The sequence below is a fragment of the Aythya fuligula genome, chromosome 1 (genome assembly GCF_009819795.1).
Source record: "Aythya fuligula isolate bAytFul2 chromosome 1, bAytFul2.pri, whole genome shotgun sequence".
NCBI lineage: Eukaryota > Metazoa > Chordata > Aves > Anseriformes > Anatidae > Aythya > Aythya fuligula.
The window spans coordinates 102,112,623-102,136,685 of NC_045559.1; the positions used below are offsets into that span (position 1 = coordinate 102,112,623).

At 37.3% G+C, this 24,063-nt stretch overlaps 1 protein-coding gene across 10 annotated transcripts in view; it reads right to left on the reverse strand.

The window, feature by feature from the left end:
* ROBO2 (roundabout guidance receptor 2) overlaps positions 1-24,063 on the reverse strand; it is a 1,102,980-nt gene that overhangs the window by 10,512 nt on the left and 1,068,405 nt on the right. For all 10 annotated transcript variants that reach the window (XM_032182831.1, XM_032182822.1, XM_032182879.1 and 7 more), the window contains 3 exons: positions 21,818-22,078; positions 18,389-18,597; positions 4,313-4,483 (listed from right to left, as the gene is read on the reverse strand). In XM_032182831.1, coding sequence (XP_032038722.1) covers positions 4,313-4,483; positions 18,389-18,597; positions 21,818-22,078 — 641 coding nt within the window. The remainder of the gene's footprint in view (positions 1-4,312; positions 4,484-18,388; positions 18,598-21,817; positions 22,079-24,063) is intronic.

Consider the following 24,063-nt stretch of genomic DNA (forward strand, 5'->3'; position numbering starts at 1 on the left):
GAGGAGAGCTCTGTGTGGCAATGTGTCTTTTGATTTGTTCCACAACTCATCTTATGCTGCAGATCTTCTGTTATCTTGTCAGAGCATATATAAAGACACCGTGCATCTGGAACTATGAGTTTCTGTCTCCAATGCCACAGAGAAGTCTCGCCTTTTCCTACCTCTCATCTCTCTTCCCAGCAAAAGACATCTATTTGTCTCAGCATACACTTGTAAGTCTGTACATACATGATGGCTAATGACTGGGATTTCAGCTGCTACTAAAGGGTAACAGAGATCAGACGACTTAGTCCTCTCATTCCCTAACAGGCAGACTTATTACCACAGAGAGGCAAGCAAACTCATTCCATAATGTCAATCACTCCAGAAAAGATTTGAATGTAGAAAATTAGGGACTTCAGGAGGATTTTCAGTAAAGATAAATGTCACTGATTGTCACTGCACTTCCATTTACATGACATTAATCTTCCAGGTGCCAGGTAAAACACCTGAAAATCCATATTGAGCTAGTAACTTCCTAGGCTAGTGGGATGCCATCCAAACTTCCACTTGCAGCATCTAATGGCAGGATTATCAGACTTGCAAGGCAATTTTTTAAGTGTATCAAGGAAGGGAGGGGTGAGGAGGAAAGGGGCAGTGATGGTCTTATTGATTTAGTAATGAAGGGATTGTGACTGAAAAGCTGTAGGACATCAGAGTGCCTTATCAGAGGCAGATGGATGTTTGGCTTGGGATTACTCCAGCCTTCCTTTAGAAGGCATAACATAGGCCAAATGATTCAGGCACCAGTTAAGCTTCGGCTCAACCTCTCATAATTAACTAAAAAAAAAAAAAAGCAAGTTATAAAACCAAGAAGTATAAGGACATATCTTTCTATCTGTGCTAGTCATTTGTTTTCCTAGGGGTGATAATTACTGCTACATTTAATAAGTCTCTGAACTATTTTCTAGCATCAGTAGGTAAGCAACTTCTCCACCGCACACCTTAGCAAAAATTGATCTGTAATACACAATAGCAAGACAGCGAGAAAGTTAATAGGAATCTTAAGTCACAGTTCTCCATTTTAATCCATAACTACATGTCCTCTATGACTTCTCTATTTTTTTAAAAACAAACAAACAAACAAACAAACAAAACACTTTGTTCAACTAAGGAAGAGCTTTTAACTTCCTCTGTGGATTTTCTGTTGTTTCCAAAGTCTTTTAGGATAGGGAAGTTAAAAACCAAGTTGCACAGGAGGACAAATATAATGATTCAGTCTAGAATCAGTCTCCAGAGGATTCTGACCTTAGAATGAAGGAAATGAAAAAATAGGCTTTTAGGAGATTTGTATGGATTGGTGTCAAAAGTAAGCATGAAGCTGTATCCTCATATGCTTAGAACATCTGGGATCTGTGTGATACACATTAAACATTACAGTTCCATGGGTCCTTTACACTATCCCACATGGTTACAGTTAACAAGGAAGAAGTGCTCGGGAAGTGTACTAGAAAGGGCAGAGAAAGGACATAGCTGGAGCTTACTTGAAATAGAAATTTAAAATGACATATTCAATATGTGATGAGCCCTAAACACAGGATGCTAAGACTCATCCAGCTTGGGAATTTGAATAAGACTGACAAACTAAGTATATTCTCATGTGAGAAATCCAAGGGGAAGCAGTAATAAGGGAATGGATTAGAGACATCTCCAAGAGAAAACTCCAAACCAAGAGAAAATGTATAGAGATGTTTCCCACTAAAATCAGGAAGGCCCAGGCTGAATAAACAGCCCTGAATTTGAGCTCAAAATTGCTGGATCTGTCCCAGGCTCTCCTACTTCTTTTTTCTAACAGCAGCTTAAGAACAGTAGTATTGCACATCTTTGTTAATTTCATTGCAATATTCTACACAAAGCACACAATTCCCATTTTTAATTTCTGTATACCACAGGTTCCTAAATTTAGTTTGTTTACATGCATACAGGTGGCAGCAGCAATCTTTAGCTTCATTAATTGACAAATGTTCTTTTGCAAATTTAGCTATGACTCAGACTTGCCTTTACACTTTAATGACTCAGTAACACTTGAGATGGAAAAACAGTACAATTTGTGTTTGTTTCTGTGGTAAGAGAGAATGAGAAAGGATTCTCTATGATTTTAATACATTACACATTTTTACTACATACAGTAAGCATTTGAATTAGGTTTATAACAGAAAAATTTTATGTTACCTGCACACAAAAGTTGTTACTGTTACTGCCTATGCCTGAGTGGTTGATCGTTGAGCATAAGGGTATAACACTGGTGGTCTGACTCAAATATACTAAAAAAACTCCACTACAGTTAATGCTTTATAAAGAATAAATCAAAGACCATAGAAGATTCCTCTCTTTAAATAAATCTTAAAATTCATTCTCCTTCACCAATTCAAAACAATGTCAGATTTTATGATGGAGTCACACCCTGAGGAGTCATGCTTCTCTCACGACCTGAGTTAGATTCCCATCTTCTGATAATCACCTTATTGATAAATATTCCTACAGTAATAGTACTCAAAATAAAAAAAAGATTAAAGTCCCAGCACACTTAGTGCATTACAAACACAAATGTATACGCAATTTGTGGCCCAAAAGGTTCATAGTTCAGTGTGACAGGATATGCCATACAAAAGTGTTGAATTACTGTATTCACAGAAAGAGTATTGCCAGCACCAAAAGCAACACCCAGAATTTCTATAGAATTTCTACTGCTCTCATGGACACATCTATTTAATAGATCTGTGTAGCATGGAGGCTTCTGGAATATATCCAGAAGTGGAGGGCATTAACGTTTAAACCAATGAAAACCATATGAGTAGGGTCTAAGCTATTTTGAGTTCTTTCCTCAAATTATATGGCAGGGAGGGTGAGTCTCAGAACATGAGATATAATGATAACCTTTCTAGTAAAGACTTTCACTTCTGGAACCCGTTTTACGCTCTGTGGTCTGACAATCAAGGAATCTGTCAGAACATATTGCAAAACTATCTGTATACCTGATGAACACGGCTGAGAGGAGAGCTGTGGTTGTTTTAATGGCCACAGTCCAGCTTGCATACTGTTAACATATTTTTACATGCACCTAGAGTAATAAATAAACCATACTAAATATGCTCTCTACCAAATTTATTTATTACATGCTACCTGACAAAAGAAGATAATGAAGGGATTCTCAAGCAATGGTTACTAGAATTCAGAAGACTTTTATTCTAAAGTGATTTTTTTTTTAACACCTTCCACATCTGCTGGAAGATTTGTTGAGGTGTACTAAAAATTAGGAGACAGACTCACTGGCATCACACTTGTTTCCATGGTCAAGCCAGTGTCAGGAGTGTCACTGAGGCAGGTGGATCAGCTGAGCTCTCAAAATCACCCTGCCCTGAAAGCTGCAAGAGAGGTCAGCATGAGGAACGTGATCACGTTCCCATCTGCTCGGCATTACAGTTATCCTTGGTGGCTCCTTTAACATTGTTTTTCCATTTGCCTGCTTGTTCCCTCTGACCATTTCAACACTTACAGTGACCAGTCATATCAGAACAAAAGAGGGGGAGGTAGTCAGCTGGCCACCTTCTTATCCAGCCCTCCTCAAAGAGTAACAGACAGCAACTGCATCTTTTGCCAAACTCAAGACCGGGTGGACAAAGATAATGGAAAGCTGAGCTGATCTTAGTGATTAGAAGAGCAGAGCAGACACACCTGAAATTTCTAGATGGAAAGCTGTGGTCAGAGAGAAATGCAGATGAAAGAGGAAAACAAAGTCACTGATGTCAGTGAATTTCAGGAATGAAGCAGGGAAGACAAGATGTGAGGCAGAATCATGCCTCACATGAAAGTATGGCACTTATTACTATAGCTGTGGGTGGCTGTGAAAAACAGCACAAACCAAATAGAGTACTGTGGGACTGGCTGTACATTTCTCCTTAGGAATTCACTATCTGCTGCTAGTGCTGGTGGTGGCTATTTAGATTTAATGTGAAATTACCCATGAGTCACGTTTTAATGTTAACTCATATACAGCACAATTATTATTTTTTTGTAAGATTTATACTGAGATCTGAAAAAAACTAAGAGATGCTGACTTGTTCAGAGCTGAAACAAATAAAAGGTCCTTGAAGAGTCACTTAACCAGGTTCCACACTGCTAGCACTGCCACACTGCAATACTGCCAACCCCATTTCACCAAACAAGTAATTCATGGTAATGGACATGCCTTAAAAGAGAGTTTTATGCTCCCCCATTCTGCACACCCGCTTGTTGCAGCCCATTGCCAGGGGCTCCCCACCACCACACTTACCATCTGTTATTCCCTCCCTGCGATGAGGCAAGGGGGGTTGGTCCAACCGGCCTCCCTTGTGTTTTTTAGTGGGCCTTGGCCTCTGATTCTGATTGACAGCTCCACTGGTGTTGCTGTCAGTAGAAAAAGGACTGCTTGGCCGAGGTCTCTGAGAGGAAGGGTATGCTTTGCCTAGAAAAAGAGAAACCAGATGAAAAAAAAATATTATTGACTTGAAACAGGCTGTTCTATTAATGTCTGTTATGAAACATTAAATAGGGTCTAACTCTCAGAGGCAAGCAAGTGTCCCCATGAGGTACCTGCTGATGACAATTGCTTAAGTTACACCACAAGCGAAGTGAGAAACTTTTTTTTTTTTTTTCTTTACTTTTGTAATTAAAGCCATTCCATCTGTTGTGCTAAAACTACTGCACGCCATGTAACTCCTACCTGCTCTGTGTTCAGAACAGATGTGTCATAACAACTCCTCAGCCTTCAGCAGGGAAAGAAAACAGTTCTGCAATCATATCAAATTTATCTCCTCCTGCCTTCCACCTTCACGTTTGCTGAGCCAGATTCTCATTTTAGGAGCTCCCATGTGCACGGTATATCTGGAGTAACTCCATTGAGATAAACATTACTGGTTTTGCAAGCTATGTAGCAGTGCAGCTTTGTATACTTAAGGGCTCTCTTCTCTCAAGAAATAAAGATGGAATTTAAAAGGTAAAATTTTCCTGTTCATTTCAGTATTTTATGTGTTTAATTACAATGTATTCTGAATGCATTTATTCCCCAAATGTTTTTTATATATAGACTAAACAAGCTACATGATTTCTCTTTTAAAATCATCTTTGATGCTGTTCTATGGAGCAGGTCATGATAAGCATCACAGCAGAAACTGCAGGAGCACAGTTCATTTACTCCACTTCTTATTTTGATATTTTTATTCAGTTAACACTTTGCTAGGCTTGTTCATTACTTAATATCTGAGAACACTAAGTATCACTGACTTTTAATTTCTTTCTTTTTTTTTTTTTCCTGTATGTTGTTCTTACCAGCATCTCAGTGCTGTTAATATTCTGATGTGTTTAGAACTTGTATATAACATTATTACTTTCTTTAACCTCCCCTGCAGGGGGAAGCTTATAAACCAGTCAGAATTTCTGCTCTGTCAGTGCAAGCGTAGGCCCAAATGCTCTGAGATTTGGTGAAAAGTGGCAAAACGGCTGTTGTTTTTCTGATCAACTGTTCCTAAGCTAGTATGAAGCTGCTTTATCTTCTAGTTAACTTAGTCCAGAGTCTACCCTCCTGTGAGTTACATTTTTTCATAAAAAAAAAAAACTTAAAAGAGCCAAAATTCTGGAAGAGGCATGCTTGAGTACCACACTGTTCTTCATGCATTGTAACAGACACGCTTATTTCCAGCATGCCACCACATACAACTGGATTTAGATAAGCCTAATCAGGAGTAAAATGCTACCTACTACACTATTTTAAATATTCTCAATGCAAAAAGAGGGCAAAGTGAAAAATGTAGCTATAGTCTAACATACTACTTAGCATTAATAAGTCCATGTTAGAATAACACCTCTGTATTTGACTTCAGTATTTTTCTGACTATCTAAGGCCTGAGCTTTTATCTTCTGACTGATGTGCACCCTTAGGAGGACCCTGATTTTAGGCTGGCTTGTCTCACAGCTGCATGTCACTGCCAGCTACCAGAGGTTACCACATTTGAATCATTCATGTGGACTTTTTGTAACTCTTCTCTGGAAAAAAAAAAAAAAAAAAAAAAAAAAAAAAAAAAAAAAAAAAAGCTAATTGAACTTAAAGAATATGAACTGTATGCCTTTGATAACCTGGCTCATTTAAACTGAAATGGGTTGCAGAACACCCACCCAAGCAGCTAATTCTGGAGATGGGAGAAAGCAGTAATAAGCATTTGGGCTGAAGGCTGGAAACACCAACCTCTATAGCTTGCACAGCTGCAGCTAGACAAAGAAAAGTGATCAAGCCTTTGTTTCATAGATAAGTATAAAAGAGTAGATGAGCATGGACAAAATATCAAAGATCTTGTTTAAAAGTACAAAAAAAAAAAAAAAAAAAAGGCCACTAATGTGAAGAAATTCGGATTTAAGCCCGAAATTCCATCCTAGTTCACATTATGTTACACATATGTTTTGTAAAAATAAACTTGCAACATCCAAGCACAACTAGCAAGTGCTGGATGAAGAACCTTCACACTTATTCTCTGAAGTAAAGAAATGTGATTATAAATTCAGAAAGTTGGTTTGGAAAAAATATATACTCTAAAAACTCTCTCTTTTATCCCTCCATGAAAATGAAGAAAAATAAAATAGCACTGACCTAAATCGGACACGGGGCAAATACAAATGGTGTGTGGGCTCCCAAAACACATTTTTCAATGCACCTAATATCTGATTACAGCATTTTATTTTTGTATGCAGCCCTTCCAGGAAGAACTGCTGAGCAGTGTCAGATTCTATAGCAGATTTAGTGTGTGCAAATGAAGACAGGGATGAATTCACTAATTCTTGATTTAATTTCCCATGGGTGTTAAAAGGAAAACTGGCTGAACTACGTTGGCAAATCACACAATGGTTTCTGGAAAATGGAATCAAAGTGTCTTGCAGGAGAGATGCCTTGCCTTGTGCCTGGATTTACCAGAGCCTTTTATGCTTGGCAATCAAACACACCCATGTGAGGCTATTAAGTTGGACTTCTTTCACATCAGTGAGAATATTTCACACCTGTTCTGAAAGGAAGAAAATAACTGTCCCAACTGCAAAGGAGTAAAAAGTCAGGAGCTTCAGTTTTCCTCCAGAGCAGGGAACAGAAATAATTCTGCTGCTTCTCCACTACAGAACACCATTTTGCACTATGACGGATTTACTGTGGTACAGCAGATCCATAATAGGCAGGTCTGATTGATCACACTACTCTGGGAGGTATCATATCGTAATGAAACTACAGTAAGCCTTGCGGAGTTGTTTCCATTTGCTGATATTTTTGTGGGGGGAAAAAAGGGGAGGGCTGTTTCCTTACAGATGCTTCCTGTTTCACTTTAGCCTCCGGATCATTAAGAGAATAAAAAGACAACAGAAAGATAGCCACAGGAGTTGGATACTTCTTTTTCTTTTTTTTTTTACCCTAAACTCTAATAATCTATCCATGGAGTTACATGGAAGTGCTCAGTTTAAATGTGTTTGTGACCTGATTAAGCTAAGAAAATATAACTGACAAGAGAGCTCTCATCCCATTCTTGTATATTGCATTTACATAGCTATGACAAGAAATCATCTTTAAAAGTATCTCTGTGCTTGCATACCCATATATTTTTGTTATGTGCATGTTTGTGGTGGAAACTATACTTCTCAGAGGGACTGAAACAAGTGGCATTAAATTGGGGTGAATCTTTGCATTATTTTTATTGAGTCCATAAAAACACAAAAATGAAAAGGTTGGGAAGGATTCGCTCCTTTCATTCAAGACTGTTTAGGAGACTCTTCAAGCATAACACTATAATTTTAAGTTATTGTTTGGTCCCATTTGCCCATAGTAGATGGCTGAAGATCTACAGCAGCTTTTTCTTTCTTTTTATTTAAATGACAAAACAAATTTACTCAGTCAATGTCCCACTAATCTAAGAAGTAAATGAGGTTTTTAACTATTTTTATCAGTAAAGTAGCCATCTTTTAAGGATGATTATGTCTAACCAAACTCAATGGGAAAGGTCTCAATGATTTAAAAAAAGCTGGAATTTCACCCTGTAGTTTGTTGTTGGCATAGGATTGTAGATTCTTTTCTTAATTCCTAAAAGCCACTGTTTGTCATAAAGTCATCATATGCAGAAAGCCAGCAGTTATTATCCCTAACATTTGGAGACATTTATCCTGAATGCACATATTTTACTGACGGATAGACTTTATACAAGACAAATAATTAAAATTTTAAAATGATAGGAATATTATGGGAACTGTGGGTAGGAATAGGAAGAGAAAGTGTAACAGAAGATATGACCCAAATTCATATTTACTATTAGGTTGTCTGGATTTAAATAATGAGGTATTTTTGCTATTTCAATAAGACTGAGAAAATGCAAACATATTCTCTGTAGCAAATATTTAAAAGTATGTTTTTTTGCATGCTTGTTTTTCCTAAAAATAAAATAAGGAGCTTTAAAACTATGAATAAAATTATATTTACTTTTCATTCATTCATTCTAGAAGATAAGATTGGTTGTTTTCAAAAGTAGTAGTCACTTCTGTTACATTTAACTTGGCTAATTTAGTTGGCATAATTAAAGTTAAATTCAATCAAATATAATAATTTATTGAATTAAATATTTTTAAAGCCAGCTGATTGAAAATACTTTTAAACAGTTTGTATTGTTAATAATAAAAGCACACCATTCCACCCCCATGTTTAGAAAAACGTCACAGAAAAATACATTTTTTTTGCAGGAAGATGCAACAGAAAAGCAGGGATGGAGATAACAGTTTAAATGTGATTTTAATCATTGAAAATGTAAATGATTGTGAGGAGACATTGCAGAAATGAAATCATCAAAGACTGCATCACAGAATTAGTGATTTCTTCACCGAAATATTAAACAGAGCATATGTCAGTAAATCTATTGAGGAGTCAGCATAAAGAGAAATAGTAGCAGACTAGAAGTGCTGATTAGAAGCTTGTGCTATTAATTTCTTCAAGTGACTAAAATGAAACATAATGTAAGGTTTCATTTAAAATATACTGATAAAAATATCTCCATCCACCTTACTACATGCATGTTAGACAAATGTGAAGTAAAACGCAGGTTCACTGAAAAGAAGAGAACAGGCAGAGACACCCTTCATGCAGAAAGCATCAATTTTGAGTCTACAAACCTGCTCTTGTCAGGCTGGTTCCATCCAGCCTAAAACCAGCTTTATCTGCTGCTGCAACCAGTGCTTGTGCAAAACTGCCGCTGGTAAAGATCGAGTCATCTGAGGAGCTACCTACACTAGATCTATGACTAGAAAAGTTACGGTCCTCATCAGACGCAGAACCCCATCCATTTACCATTGAACCTAAAAACAAATGTAGGGGTCTAGTGAGTTGTACAGATTTGATATTTTTTGATCATCTAAAGTTTATAGACTGACTTAACATGTCTTTTCTCAACAGGAAACTCAAAGTTACTTTGACAACACTTTGTACAAAAGAACAGTATTCATTTAATGGCTAAAGACCCACTTAATATGTTCTTTCTCAACAGGAAACCCAAAGTTTATTTGAAACAATTTGATATAAAAGAGCACTGTCACAACTAAATGGGATCCCATTCATAGCTTGCTCCATGTAGCTCTCATCCTGTAAACAAAATGATACACATCCTCTACAAGCATGAAAAATTTTTTTTGAAAGTTAATATATTTTCCCTGAGACCCAAATTAATACTTTTTTTTTTTTTTTTTTTTTTTTTTTACTTGACTTATTTTACAGCAGTATCTAGTTCAATATTTGCAAAATGAAGTCTTAATTTAGGACAGCACAAGTGTATGTCTCAGCAGATACGGCTGAAGTCAGACATAGGCTTCAAAAGTTATCCTGAACAAGACCAGCATCATATCATTTTCTCAAACAAACCTTGAAACAGATGAGCAATCTTTATGGCCCAAACAAAGCTGATGTAAGGTAGTTCATTCCGGGGGATTAAAATTTCCTTTTTAACAGGTTAGAAATAGACATTCAAGAGCAGAGCAAATACACACTCAAAATGAATACTGAGTCAGTCAGTGAGCCATACCTTCTAGCTATAGATTACCACCACTGCAGGAGAGCAAAGTGATAACAACGTCATAAAAATGGACCCAGAAAACCAGATACCAGTGGGGAAAAAAAAAAAAGAAAAAAAAAAGGAATATAGAAATCTTGATGTAATTAAAATGTGAAGAGCAAAACACTGAGGGAAGGAATCATATTTTACTCTTCACTTATATTCTTTTATTTTTCTCAGTGCACAAAGGACCTATCAACAGTACAATATGTATTTTCCAAAGCCATCACTGAATTCAAATTTTCTGGAAGTACTGAAATTCTGTTTCTTTTGAGGTTACAGATGGAGTTGATGGTGTTTTGTACTTCTGAAAATCATGCATAAATATCACAGGATAATTCTACAACGTGCATTGGAAAATGAGGCAAAGAATACACAGCTAGCTTTGCTCCAGGAACAGGGCAGCCCCACTTATTTGTTACCAAACCCAGTTAAAGTACAAAGCTACCACACTGCTTTTGGGACCTGTCACCACATGGCATTGCATGGCACCATGTAGACATAGAGTATTATTGCTCTGAGATGGCACAGGTTCCTCTTCATCTTATAATGAAGATGAAGGCTGCTGAAGGCTGCTTTTTAAAAAGTGGCATACATATGTTGAGAAAAATCCCAATGAACCAATGAGGATCTGCAGAGAACCAGTTTTCCAAAATATGACAACACGTGGAAAGATACATAATGGCCTTGACTTTACTATTCAGTAAGCACAGGTGAATTTATGTGAATATATATAAAATGTACAGCAGTGTAAGTCATGTTCTTCAAAGCGCTTTTAATATTTGTCCAATAAATTATTATTTTGTTTGAAATCGTTAACTAGTAAATCAATGCTGACCCAGTTATTAGAACCAAACTGATAGGCTACATAACTATATCTGTATAACTACATACATCATGTAAAATATAAAATATATTGAGAAAATAAGAAATGAGTACAATAAATGAATACTGAAATTTAGTCTGTAGCATGCTGCATCAAACAGCCTGAGAACAACAGATTATTCTGTGATGTGGCAGTGACTGAATCTTTAATGTCAGCAAAGTGGTGGGCTACAAAAACAAAAGTCCATACACTCCTAAGATACAAGAAAATAAACTGAAAAGGTCTATGGAGGTCAGACAGGCAGAAAGTGTGGTAAGTGCAACAGAGAGTGACAGGGTTTGATTCTGCTTGCCAAGAGCACACAAAAAATTGTTATTTTCCAAACAGATTTGACCTGATGTAGACAGATGTAAGGAAGCCTAGATAACAGCAAGGGAAGGCTAAAACTTCATTTCCTCTGAGAAGACTAACTGACAATCTGAACTAACAATCAAAGTGTGATAGAACATCATAGAGAATGGAGAGTAGAAAGTCTTAGTAAGAGTTTCTGATTGTGTATGAAAAGAGATACTAGAGATAAAACACTTCGTGCAGATGTAAGAAAATGAAATGCTATAGCTGAGGACAATTTCAAACAATTGCTTATCAACACATCCTGCAAAATATGTAAGCACAAGCTGAAACATAAAATATGATTAGACCTGCAGATATCAAAGATATTCAGGTGCTGAAAACTTACAATGTATTTTGTTAGTTTCAGGGCCCAAGGGTTTTATATGATTCTATTTTCTGTGTAGATGCATATGGAAATACATATTGAATAGAGTATGCACCAATATACATAGGTTTCTAATATACTGGAGGACCTTTTAAAGGTAATTAAGGTTGAATTTCCATTTGCTTACATTGTTTTGTCCATTTGCTAACCAGCCACTGAGCTGTTGCGTAGGATATAATACATGTGATCATGGAACAGTTTTAAAGTGTCTCTAGGAGCAGTTGCTATTTTTCATCTACTCTTAGAAGGGCTCAATCCAGCTGAAAAAAAGAGTTCACATTTTAAGTATGAGATGTACTTAAAATCTGCAAACGTCCTTAATGCTCTGTCCAACACATGTGCATACATCTCTCTCTTTACATACTCACAGCCATGCCAGGTTTTCTTAACAACACCAAAATGTTAATTATCAGTAGAGCATTGTCCTCAGACTGCCAATTTTTCAGGCTAACTCTCTAGACAAGCCCTGTTCCTGACCTCCTCTGCACTCCCATGGACAGAGAGCACCAACAGGCACTCTGCCCATGGGTCGCTTCTCCTTCCCCTCGCCTCTATCACCTACGTGAGGAGGCAGCACCTGTCATGCTGCAAGCACGGCTCAATCCTGGCATGGATGTGAGCTATACTGGGTGAGGACGTCAATGCAGCTAACAACTAAAGCAAATGATGACGTGACTTCTGGTTGCTGGACCACCTGCAGACTGCAAACCGAAGCAAAGCTTTTCATAACTGCTCGAGTCAGCAAGCTGCCATCACCAAAAGCTGTGTGTGCCGCTAACCTGGTGAATTCTCATAATATCCACTCATTCACTCTGCCTGTGTTTGCCCTCCAGGGGTGTGGACATGGCCCAGTTGGCACGGGCCTGCTGCAGCCCAGCCCAGGCCCCTCAAGCCACCATGTAGCTGTGTTCACTGGGTGCACATGGGGATGCCTTCTCTAATGGCATCCACCGGCCTCTTGTTTTCCCAAATTAGATGCACATTTGTTTCTCTCTGAATAAAGGCAGGATAAGAGATGCTGACATCCCTTTCAGATCAACTGTGCATTTGCAAATGGAATGAAATAGGCTTTTAGTGTCTCCTTTACATGCAACTCACTATGTGTTTTCCAAGAGCACATTTGAGTTTTTACGCTTTCTGGCAACTGTAAATTTTACTCTTGCTGACAGCAGCAGTAAATGCTTTATGTGGAACAAAATCAACTCTGTGAAAAGTTGAACTCTGTTTTCTTGCTCCATAAAATATCTCTTGGTGCTAACGCAAACAGAAAGCTTCTTTGCTCTCAGGGAAAGGTAGGGGTACTTGAGGTGCTAGCTTCTTGTAGGTTGCGCACTACAGCTTTTAGTGGTATTTTGCCTACAATAAAAACAGTATTTTTCTTTGCAAGGCGTATTCTTGCTTTACTTCAGGGAAAAAAAAAATCTAATGCACTTGTGAAATAAAAGCTGCTCACAACAAACCTAACATTTCTGAAAATTCCATTTGGTACTCTTCTGCATACACAAAACTCTACATGCATGCTTAAAATTAACAACCAATGTTACTGGGACTTGTATGGGCATGCTTATGTGCTTTCCTTTATAAGACCATTAAGTGCATGCTAATGTTAAGTCACTATTCCTCTGCAGGTTTTTTGATGGAACAGGACCAGACTGATCAGGTTTGTGAGGTATGGGTGAAGTCCCCAGGGACTGATGCTACTCCAGCTGAAATTGGTTACAGAATTCCTCTAGTCTGTGTATAGGAGAAAGGCATTGACCTCTTTGGTCATGATTATAAAGAAGGAATGACCAATAATTTTAGTGGAAGTGATGAAATAACAGGGGGCAGTAGTCATTGTAACATTAGAATAAACATGAATTTCCTGAATGCAGAATAAATGTGATCATACTTTAAAAATTCAGCTTGGACTTATACTTTACAATATACTTCCCCAGAGATATCCCAAATATTAAATGTATACAACTAAAATAAACCATTAATATTTTAAAATTTTTATGTGGGGACAGGAAACTCTAAATAAATTGAGTCAAAACACATATACATATTTGGCACTTCAGAGGTCCAACCATAATTAATGTCCTTCATAACCATTTAATGAAAAATGAATTTATGTCATTTAGCCAAATTTATTTGTGTTTGCATTTTCAATCTTTTTAGGTTTTTTGGTTTCCGTATTGCTGAAAGGCACAAAAAAATTCTCAAATTTATTCAAGCTGTTAGAAAAGAAATGCGCACAGAACATTAAGTGGTTGCTCAAATGTTGCTGAGCTGTAAAATACTATGATAAAGTGGCATCTTGCTGTGTCTCTATTACTTCTTCAGCACTAAAATTAATTTATGATCAGTCATCAATTCATTTACATGTCGTTTTATGCTAAATCCATCCTTGCTGATGAATGCATATCCCTCGATCCATTAAGCTAGAGTAAAGTCTGCGCTTTATAATATGACCCTGCTAATTGTTGCATTACCATTTTTATGAGATACAAAAACTAGCAGTTTCCTATTTTCTGAGCACATATTTAATCCATGATACACATTCTTCCTATTAAATGCTATCTGTCTAACTGCTTATAAAATAGAATCTTCTGCAATAGGCATCCCTAACCAAATCAATACAAATACTGAACTCTGCTATGGTAAAATATGGTTCACAAAAATGATTTTGTGTAATTTCCAAGAATTATTCCACTTGTGCTCAGGCACAATGAATGAACAACTTTTACCATACAGACAATGATCACTGATTCTTTTAATCAAGACCAAAACATGCCAAATAAGTGACTTTCTTCCTTACTGAGCTATATAACCTATAGCAATCTTTATAATTTCAGATCTCGATAATTTTATTAAGAAAAAAAAAAAAGTTTTGCTATCTGTATGTAATGGCATTCTTTACAAGAATATCCTTCTGCTTCTATCAGTTTGTATCAGTTAGGGAGGAAGAGGGCCTGTTCTAATTTCCATGCTAGTTAATGGGTGTATCTCTACCCTCAGTAAAAATGCACTAGGACTGAACTACTAACTTCACTAGTGGAGCTGGGGGAAGAAAAGATAAGGGGAGGGCTAAAAAAGCCCCCCAACAATAGTAATTTGATCTGACAAAACCTAGCGTTCTTCTGTTATTTCATTGGGAAAAAATAATTTCATATATTCATTATATGCAATTAATTACATCTATTAATGTAGAATAATATAAGACTCTTCATAACCTTTCATGCCATAATTCTCCACAGCAATTCATTATAAAGGTAAACACTAAAAATAAGCAAAAGATAAAGCAAATTTCAATGTGTCTGTGAAAGCAAAAGGAACTTTAAATGATTGTGAACAGAAAATCAAGTTAGCAGAAGTTTTAGACCTGCTTTTCAGCTGTTGTTGTTTGTTTTTGTCTTTAAATCCAAACTAGGAACTTAGTATCCTAGAAAACCAGTTTGGGAACAAATCAAAACATTGACTTTGATTTCTTATTCCATTATACAAACATCCAAACCTAAGCCGCCCTCCTTGAGTTTTCTTTGCAATATCTGGAAAATATTACGATACAGTTACTGTGTACTTCTCCTTTCTCCTCACTCTGTTATACATGTCAATGTTATGTCTCTGTCACCTGCAAAGAGAAAAGCTTAATAGCGCAGATTAAATCCCTGTCTGAATCTCCAGTTAGCTGTAACTAAAACTCAAGAGCCTGGAAGGCAACCCAACTTTTAAGCAGTTTATAAGAGCAACACTGTGGTTTCAGAGAAATTTAGCAGTCTGAGCTCGGTTCACCCAGTGCCAGTGTTTCCCCGTTGAGAATCCCAAATTTGGCATTGGATGAAAACCTCTGTCTCAGCTCAGCCGTGAAGAACAAAGTACCACTGCACTCCTGGAGTGGGTGTCTTCAAGCCATCACTGAGGCGTGCTAACAGTGAGGAAACACATCCTGCTCATTGTACAGCAATTCTATTCTGGGGAAGTCTTGACTGAGGAATGCCAATTTATTTTTACTACAAGCACTAAACTCACAGGACATGTTTAAAAATGTACAGAAATATTGCTTCTTCCAGATTAGCTGTTCTCATTTGCCTCCATTTTTTTGATATAATGTAATGTTTAAAGAAATGAAAATGTAGTACATAGTTTCCTAGGAAAGTGCTTGTTTAAATCATCAAAAGCCCTATGAAAAGAAGTAAAGAAGTAGCTTATACATGTATTTTCTCAGTTAAATAAATAATTAAATAAATAAATAATTCTTCTACAGTATTCTAAAAGCAATCAAGTAAGAGAATGAGAAACAGCTTAGAAACAATGGATGCAATTTGTTTTATACCCTCCTTAACACTAGTAAATGCAACCTGGACAGGTTAACAGAAACAGATACACAAAATTAAAATTCTCTTTTGAAACAATTGTCCCAAGTAAAACAAGCAATTTCCTTCTGCCTCCTAATAAAAAACAAGTCCAGCTCAGAAAATTAAGGTTTTGCCCACATAGTAACCAAGGAAAACAGCAGCTTTCTTATTCTCAGAGTTTGCAATTTTATAGATTATTTGAACTAACTTGCTGGATGTATTTTTGCAGGGCTATAGTTTCCTAATTCTTTTAAGCCAATATAAGTGTTGGCTATAAGCTATTGGGGTAGCCTGTCATTTTGCTTTCCTTCTGACTGCACAGCCCCCTCCTGCAGTGCTGACAAACACATTGCCATGCAGTGAACCAGATCACGGAACAGATCCAGCCAGGAATTAAACAAGCAAAGGAAAAAGCAAAAGAAAAACCTTAATTTTCAGCTGGGTGAAACAACATTGAGAAGGTGGTAGGGATGAGTGGGTGTGCACTTAGATCACCTTACAAACAAGCTCAGTCTATGTTACCAGGTTCTGCTGAATTTCTTCCAAAACAAAACAAAAACAAACAAAAAAAATAACACCAGCAGGTTTTTAACATTTCAATAATTAAGTAACATATTTAACTAAGAAAAAAAAGCTTGAATGTTATTCATAAAAACATAAACTGCAATGAGCACAAAATTCCTTGAATTGTAGCAGAAATACATCTGTTCCTTACTTTGCTGGTCCAAAATATCAGGTGAAAATGTAAATGTGCAAAAAACTAATTTTTTGATTTACGGATATATCAACACCAACATATTAATACATTCCAAATGGAAAATATATAGCAACCTGATTATTTATTTATTTATTTCTATATTACCAGTGCAAAAACCCTTACTGCATTCCTAATGGAGAGGTTTCTGAGCCACTCGTGAGATATGCAAAAATATGCAGAATTATAGCCTGAAGGAGATTATACTAGAAATTCAAGCAAAGTGACTTAACATACTCATGCACTAATAAGTTAACCTTCAGAATTCAGGGATTTAAACTTTAACTCTACAGCCTTCAGTTGGATCCAGACTTCAAATTGCAGCATTAGAGCTACAGTTCTTAAGTCTTAATTAGATTGGCAAGCAGTCTGGCCCTAGGGTGAGGGAAAACCTGGAAAGTGGGATAAAGCAACACACTATTTAATTAACAAGGGAAAGGGAAGGAAATTATAGGTATTGATGTTCCATCACTGTCATATTCCTGTAGTGTTTTCAGAATAACAATGTTTAAAAAAGGGTGCAAAATTCTTAGAATTTGCAAAGGCCACAACAAGACAAAAAATAAGCAGTGCTGTTGTAGTAATGTGTTATTGAGCCAGTCTCCCTGCAGGTGCAGCTAACAACTAGCTTTCTTCCACAGAGATAAAAGACTGAAGAAGCAGCCACCAGCCATCATGAGCTGTGGACACTATGTACATTTGGGTCTATACGAAAGCTGTACATTGTGGATGTAGTATATTATATAGAAGTCCAAGTTCAACCTGAAGGGAAATATGGTGACTTCTAAAAAAGCTCATTGTGCCCATATAAAGTCTGTATTTAAAAAATATATATATACATATATATTTCCCTGACTATATTTTATCGACAGCAATTTTATTTATTCACTTTCTGTATGTTAGGTTATCATATCCTTCTAGTTCCCCTTTGATGATCCCTATTGTAACTTTCCAATGCACGCAAAAGGAGAAAAGCAGGGAGAAGGAGTGTCAGAATAATTAAATATCTTCACTGAAAGGGAACAATTACTAATTTCAGCAATACAAAATAGGTTCAAAGTACACATTTTCCTACATAAATGTTATATTTACGCTACAAGCAAATGTTGTGCTGATCCAACTACACTTAGTATGAAGTCTTTTAACTTCCTTGTGTTCATCTGTAAAAGCATTTACCCAGTGAAATATCTGAAAGTGATCTAAGATAAAATTTTTATGCTGCTCCTGATTTTGAAATATATATTCCTAAGCTGAGGTCTTCCCCCTCCTTTTTATGTAACTGGCTTGCTTCTCCAGTAGAGTGAACTTTTCATGAAAGCTAGGATATAATTGAGTTTTCTTTCAAGTCTTTAAAGCTTTTTAAAATTCATGAATTTTCTTATCATTTTGCAGCAAAGTAAAGTATTTTCAAATCCTCCTTTAACTTTAGTGTTTAATATTAACACATTTTAAATGTTACAGAAATAGAGTGGAATAAATTTTCACTTAAAAATTGTTTGATTAATGATGTATTTTACTGTGAGGAACAAGCTGGTGTCAATGTTTACCGTGTTTGGTTACCTGTCACAGAGCTGTCTAGATTGTCCATACTGGAGCCTGGAGTATGCTCTAGACCTCTCAGTGGCCTGCTGATTTCTACAGTTTCTTCTTCAATATCATCCTCATCATCATCTGGAACATCTGTTTCCAAGTCTGAAATAAGGTTTCCGGATACATATCCTAGAGGCGGAACTGGAGCCTGAGGAGGTTGTGTATTGCTTTGGATGTGCCTACACAAACAAACAGGAAAACAGCATCAGAACAGGTGAAACTTTGTACCCCATGGTCAACAGAACATCAGACTCTCAGTAAGTCATCATGCAGATTTACAAAATATGCTTGTTAGGTCAAACTCAAATAAAGCCTGTGCACTTTCCAATATTAAATATACAACCCCTCCTGTAACACAGGGAAGGTCAAGATCATCCTGTAACAGGTGAGGAACTGATGTAACCGGATAGTACATAAATCATGTAGGAAGTCCACAGAAAAGCACAATGAATCCCAGCCTACTATACAAGTGTGTCAACCAACATTCCACCTTGCAAATCACACATTTGAGCCAAATTTATTTTTTTTTTCCTTCTGCTTGAACAGACTCAATGGTCTTATGGAAAACTCACCCTCAAGAGGAGGAAATGACCAATAGGGCAGAATAAATCTTGAAGTCCAATGAATTCATTATCAGTAAAGACTTTTTATTTTGCTTAATTCCAAGTAGTTTAATTGATTTATTTCCAGCAGTATTAGGGCATGCATGCATGAAATTACTGCATGCAGCAATCACAATTAAAAAAAAAAAAAAAAAGAAAAACAAAGATAAAAAACACCCACAGGATAGCTAAATAGCCAAAGGCAAGCACTGGGCTTGGATTTTCACTTATGTGGTCTCTGAGACTCTAAAGAGGAGAAGAACAACCATCAGCTTTTAATTCTGCTTTCAATGCAGCTTTTTTTCACAGCACTACAGGTACACAGCAAGCTGTGTCAGGGGACCCAGACATGACTGCCCTTGGCATAGGAGCATGAACGGGACTTGAATTCACTAGCTGAGCCTTGTGGGAGGCCTTGGGGGGCTATTCATGAGGTGCTGTGACCTGATGCCAATTGGCAGAATGCTGGATGTGGACCAGGACTCTGCTGGTCTTTTGCTTGGTCACCAGCATACCAGAAAAAAATCGCAACTGTCACCTGTAAGGCTACCTAGATCTACTGTGTTTTCACTGAGCACTTGGTGCTGTATTATTGCCTACACTTGATAAGCACAGTAATTCTTGCTATGCAAACAGTCTTTTTTCATAATGTAAATCTATCAGATTGGAGAATGTCATGGTAAATGTTATGGACCACTGGAATCTCTTTTTGCCTTCATGTGTAGGTTTTAAATTATTGCTTATCCTAAGGCTTATTTGCAGCGCAAAGGTTTCATTTCTGATATACAGCCCCCTTCTGATTAACAGTTCTTGAATAGTTTTCTCCCTGGACACCAGGGTCTTGGCTATGTAGTGTTCAAAACACTGCGCAAAAGGGCACTATGATCTCACTAACCCTCAATAAACAGTGTGATTAGCTCCTAATCAAGCAAAATACTAAAGTATATGCTTAATGTTCAGCATGTGATAGAACAATTGAAGTCAATTTCTCATGTACTTGTAGTTAAGCATATACTTAAGTGATTTGCTGGATCAAGGCCATAATGATTATGTACTTTTCCTGTAATCACTAATGTGCTCTTTCTTAAATTCTTAGTTGTCTGGTCTCTTCTGTTACTCCTACAGTAACCTATCTGATAGGTTTCACCTTGTTGTTTCTCCCCTTTACACTTGACAGGTTAACTTGTGAAAAGAAAATAAAGAAATCTTCCTTCTCGTTTAAGACAGTGGAGGACTTTTCACTGACTTTGAACAGCCTTCACTAGATGCATTAACAGCATGGTGTGTCTTCAGCCAAACAATATCACATTACTTCTATTTTCAGCTCCCAATATTTACCCCAAAACCTACTGTAAGGTATTAGTATGAAAATACAGGTTATTGCCTCTATATCATTATTTTTTTTTTTAGTTTCATGTACAATTAACTGTGCTCTTATAAAAGAGTGATGTTAAAACCTGTATATTCCTAAGTACATTATGAATGTCCCTGATCAATTTTCATTTCTCCAAAAAGGGAGCAGGACCTTTCCCATCCAAAGCTAGAGGCTTTGCTACTGAGTTCAGCCATGTTATCCACTACCAGACTGGCACCTGCAGTTTGCAGGGTGTAGAAAGCATAACAGCTGCAAAATGCAGGAGCAATTGCCTGTTCAGACGAGGTGTGCATCTGCGTGCTGGCTCGCAAGCCAGCAACCTTCAAGAGGCCAGGTTTAGCTGCTGCCTGGGATTTGGGTCTGTCCCACAGCAGGCTGGGCTCTGTGCTTGGCAGCGTGGCACCGCCGTGAGACCAAAGTACCCTTTGATGAAGTGCAGATTGCAGACAAGCCTCCAGGCTTCAGCAGTGTCCAGGGAAAACAGCTGGCTTTGGTTTGGCACGGCCTGCCTACCTGCCTGGTCTATTTATGGTAGCTCAAGCTGAATAACTTCGTGGCTTTATTCACCAGTATGGAAAGCCTGCTTCCCCACTGGCAGCGTGCCACTCAGTAACTATCTCTACTCCTGTCCTCTGAGAGTCTTGGGCTTTGTCTGGATATAAAAGTTTTTAAAGGACAACTGCCACTTAGGGAACATCCAGAAAGCAACTGACCTTCATCGCATCCCCATCTGGTGCAGATGACAAGTTCCTTTTCAGTCCCCAAAGAGACTGCTTCTGTTTGTTTTACAGGGGAAATGTTACTGTGATATTTGCTTGCTCTTCCCTTAAATAAGCATAAAGCACTCTGATATGCAAGATCCACTCTGTAAATTCTAACAACTTCCTTCCTGCCATTTCTGTTTTTTCCTTATGAATCAGAAATTTTCATGGTGTTTCAAAATACAGTCAGATTTACAAATGCTTCATTCTCATGTGACAAGGAATAAAATCTGCTACATTTCTATTTCAAGTAACTAGCATAATTTTTAAGCAGAAATTGAGGTTCTCAGTATTACTGAAATTCTTTAAAAAATCATGCCTTTTGCTAGCCTGAGAAGAGACTACTGTGAACTGCGTACAAGTTGTCAGTAGGTGGGTGTTAACTTTTCAGTTGCATATATGCAGAATTCCAGAGGAATATTATTTTCATGTGTTTTTAGCCAAGATTTAATATATTGCCATGCATTAAGGTTTCAAAAGCAACTACCAATGTTTAAGGCCTTTGCATTGTAGATACAGTTTTGCTATTTCTTTTTCTATCTTATGGTTTTGGAAACATTACTGAAATTTGTTGAGCACCACTGATGTTTATGCCACCAAGGAATAGATTATTATTATGCTTTCATTTCTCAAGCTGCAGGTGCACCCTTCAAACATTTACCATGTCTGTTTTGCTATATCAAACTGGTAGGCCCTGGTTAATTCATCAAGGTGGGCTTGAAGCATTGGCTGCATCTCCTCTCGTGGAGAAGGTGTGAGGGTTGCAGTTGACTGTTGTCCAAAGGAGATTGCAGGTGATGAAGCTACTCCTCGCACAGGAGGTGTGGGAACACGATCATCGTCTTCTTCAAGCTCATCCTCCATGCCCTGATGGAGGTAGGTCTGAACGGGCAAAGGCGGACACCAACCATCACTGTCATATCTAAAATAAAAACCAAGTAAACTTAGTATATATCAAATCTCAGCTCTGAGGTGCAGCAGAGGATATACAGGATTTGTGCTACAGATTGAAGCCTTGCATACAGTGTGAGATTTAACATTTACTGAAAATAGGGTCATAATTGCTTAAATCCTCCTTAGTGATTCCATTTAATTTTTCCCCACAACTGCTAAGCAACTTGAATAAGATGTGCAACAAAATAATTACAGATACATTATCACATTTGTTAATGGCAATAAAATAATGTTCCCCCACAATCAGCAACAAAAATGAACTAACTCACTTCCTGGATCATTAACCTCGGAGAATGTATTGATAATTGACCTAGACATGAAAATAGTAGCATTCTTAAAAGGCAGAGTGAGCTTTACACAGTTGCCCTTATGTGCTTCCTTACTCCCACCTTCCACTTTATTTGTCTTTTTTTGTGTTTTTTTTTTTTTTTTTTTTTTTTTAGTTTGTAGTTTAAATAAAACCCCACACTTTCCACATACATTTTGGTCTTTCCACATAGTGTATAGCTATCTACAATGATGCGTAACACATTTATGTCACAGCAGCACTGACCTTAGCATATGCTATCCCGCACGGCCAGCTAAGATACATCTAGCATGCATGTTGACGGCTCTGCCAGCACCCCACCTCCTAACCAAACATTCTTGGGACTTACCTAGACAGCGCTAAAGTTCTGAACACTTTCAATACACCTGCCCAAAGCAAATTCAAAGGTTAACAACCACCAATGTCCTTCAATTTGAAGGAGAATTTGATAATTCTCTCTTCACATATAAGAAATGCTCTAATAGGTATTACATTTTTTCTGGTTCCATTTTTGGTCTTACACTAAGGGAAAGGAAGAAATACCTGATCCGGGCTAGAAACAGACACTTTATAATCTTATAATCTTAAACTTGGTCAGTAATTCAATCCCTTCCTGTCTCTGTTCTTATCACAGACCTTTCAGTCTGGTGCTGTATTACAGTACCATCTCAGGATCCTGTCCCTGCATCACCCAAAACATATAGGCCCTAGTGACTGTTGAAATACCCAGAACATTATCTCCCCAGAGCAGTTCTCTAATCTGAACACAACTTCTGTTGTAAACAGCTCTGCTGACAATCACACCACTCAAATCTTCTGTCTGTTCTTCACTCAAGTCACACCACTGTCTATTCTTCCCATCCTCAACACATCCACTCTGCAGTCCCTTGAGTATCTGCACACATTTCTTAACTCTCAGTGTATTCCAAAATACCTCAAGATAGACAGCTCTTTTGAAAAGACAAGCAGACAACCAAAAGCTCTCACAGCTCCTTCACTGTCAAATCATCTTGTACACTAAAGGCCATTCCCCAAGCATCACCTAAGTCACATCTTCTTTCCACCTTCAAGGACTGCAGACAAGGTACACCCTTTTGTCTGCAATACAGTTAACTATGCATTGAGTTATAGAGTTTATTTCTCAAGAAAAGGAACCTTTTTTAAGGTTCCTTATTTGGAAGGAATTACCAATTTACCAGAGCAAAATGAATCATAGCCTATTTTCTCATGTGAGGAGCTAGGTTACAAAAATGCTGGGAACAGAGAAGTTTCATAACCTGTCCTGTGAACAGAAGATTGACTTTAAGCAAAAACAAAGGTTTCTAAAATTAACTAAAATTCTTTTTCCTTATTCTAAAGTGTGTAGGCTGTATTTGAGAGTACAGATTCAAATCTGGCTTAATCATATGAAAGCCTGTGGAAAATACATCTTTTAATTAAAGCTGGTGTCACTTTAAATCCATATCTAGATGTAACTGTACACAGATACACACGCACGTTATGTATACATAGGGACAAATGAATGTTGCATCTTAACAGCTGGCATTAGGAGCTATGAGTGACTGATCCATGGAATTTTAAGAAATGTTATATGATATAAATTTGACTGCTTAGGAGATGGTTAGGGTATTACTAGCTCTAATTTC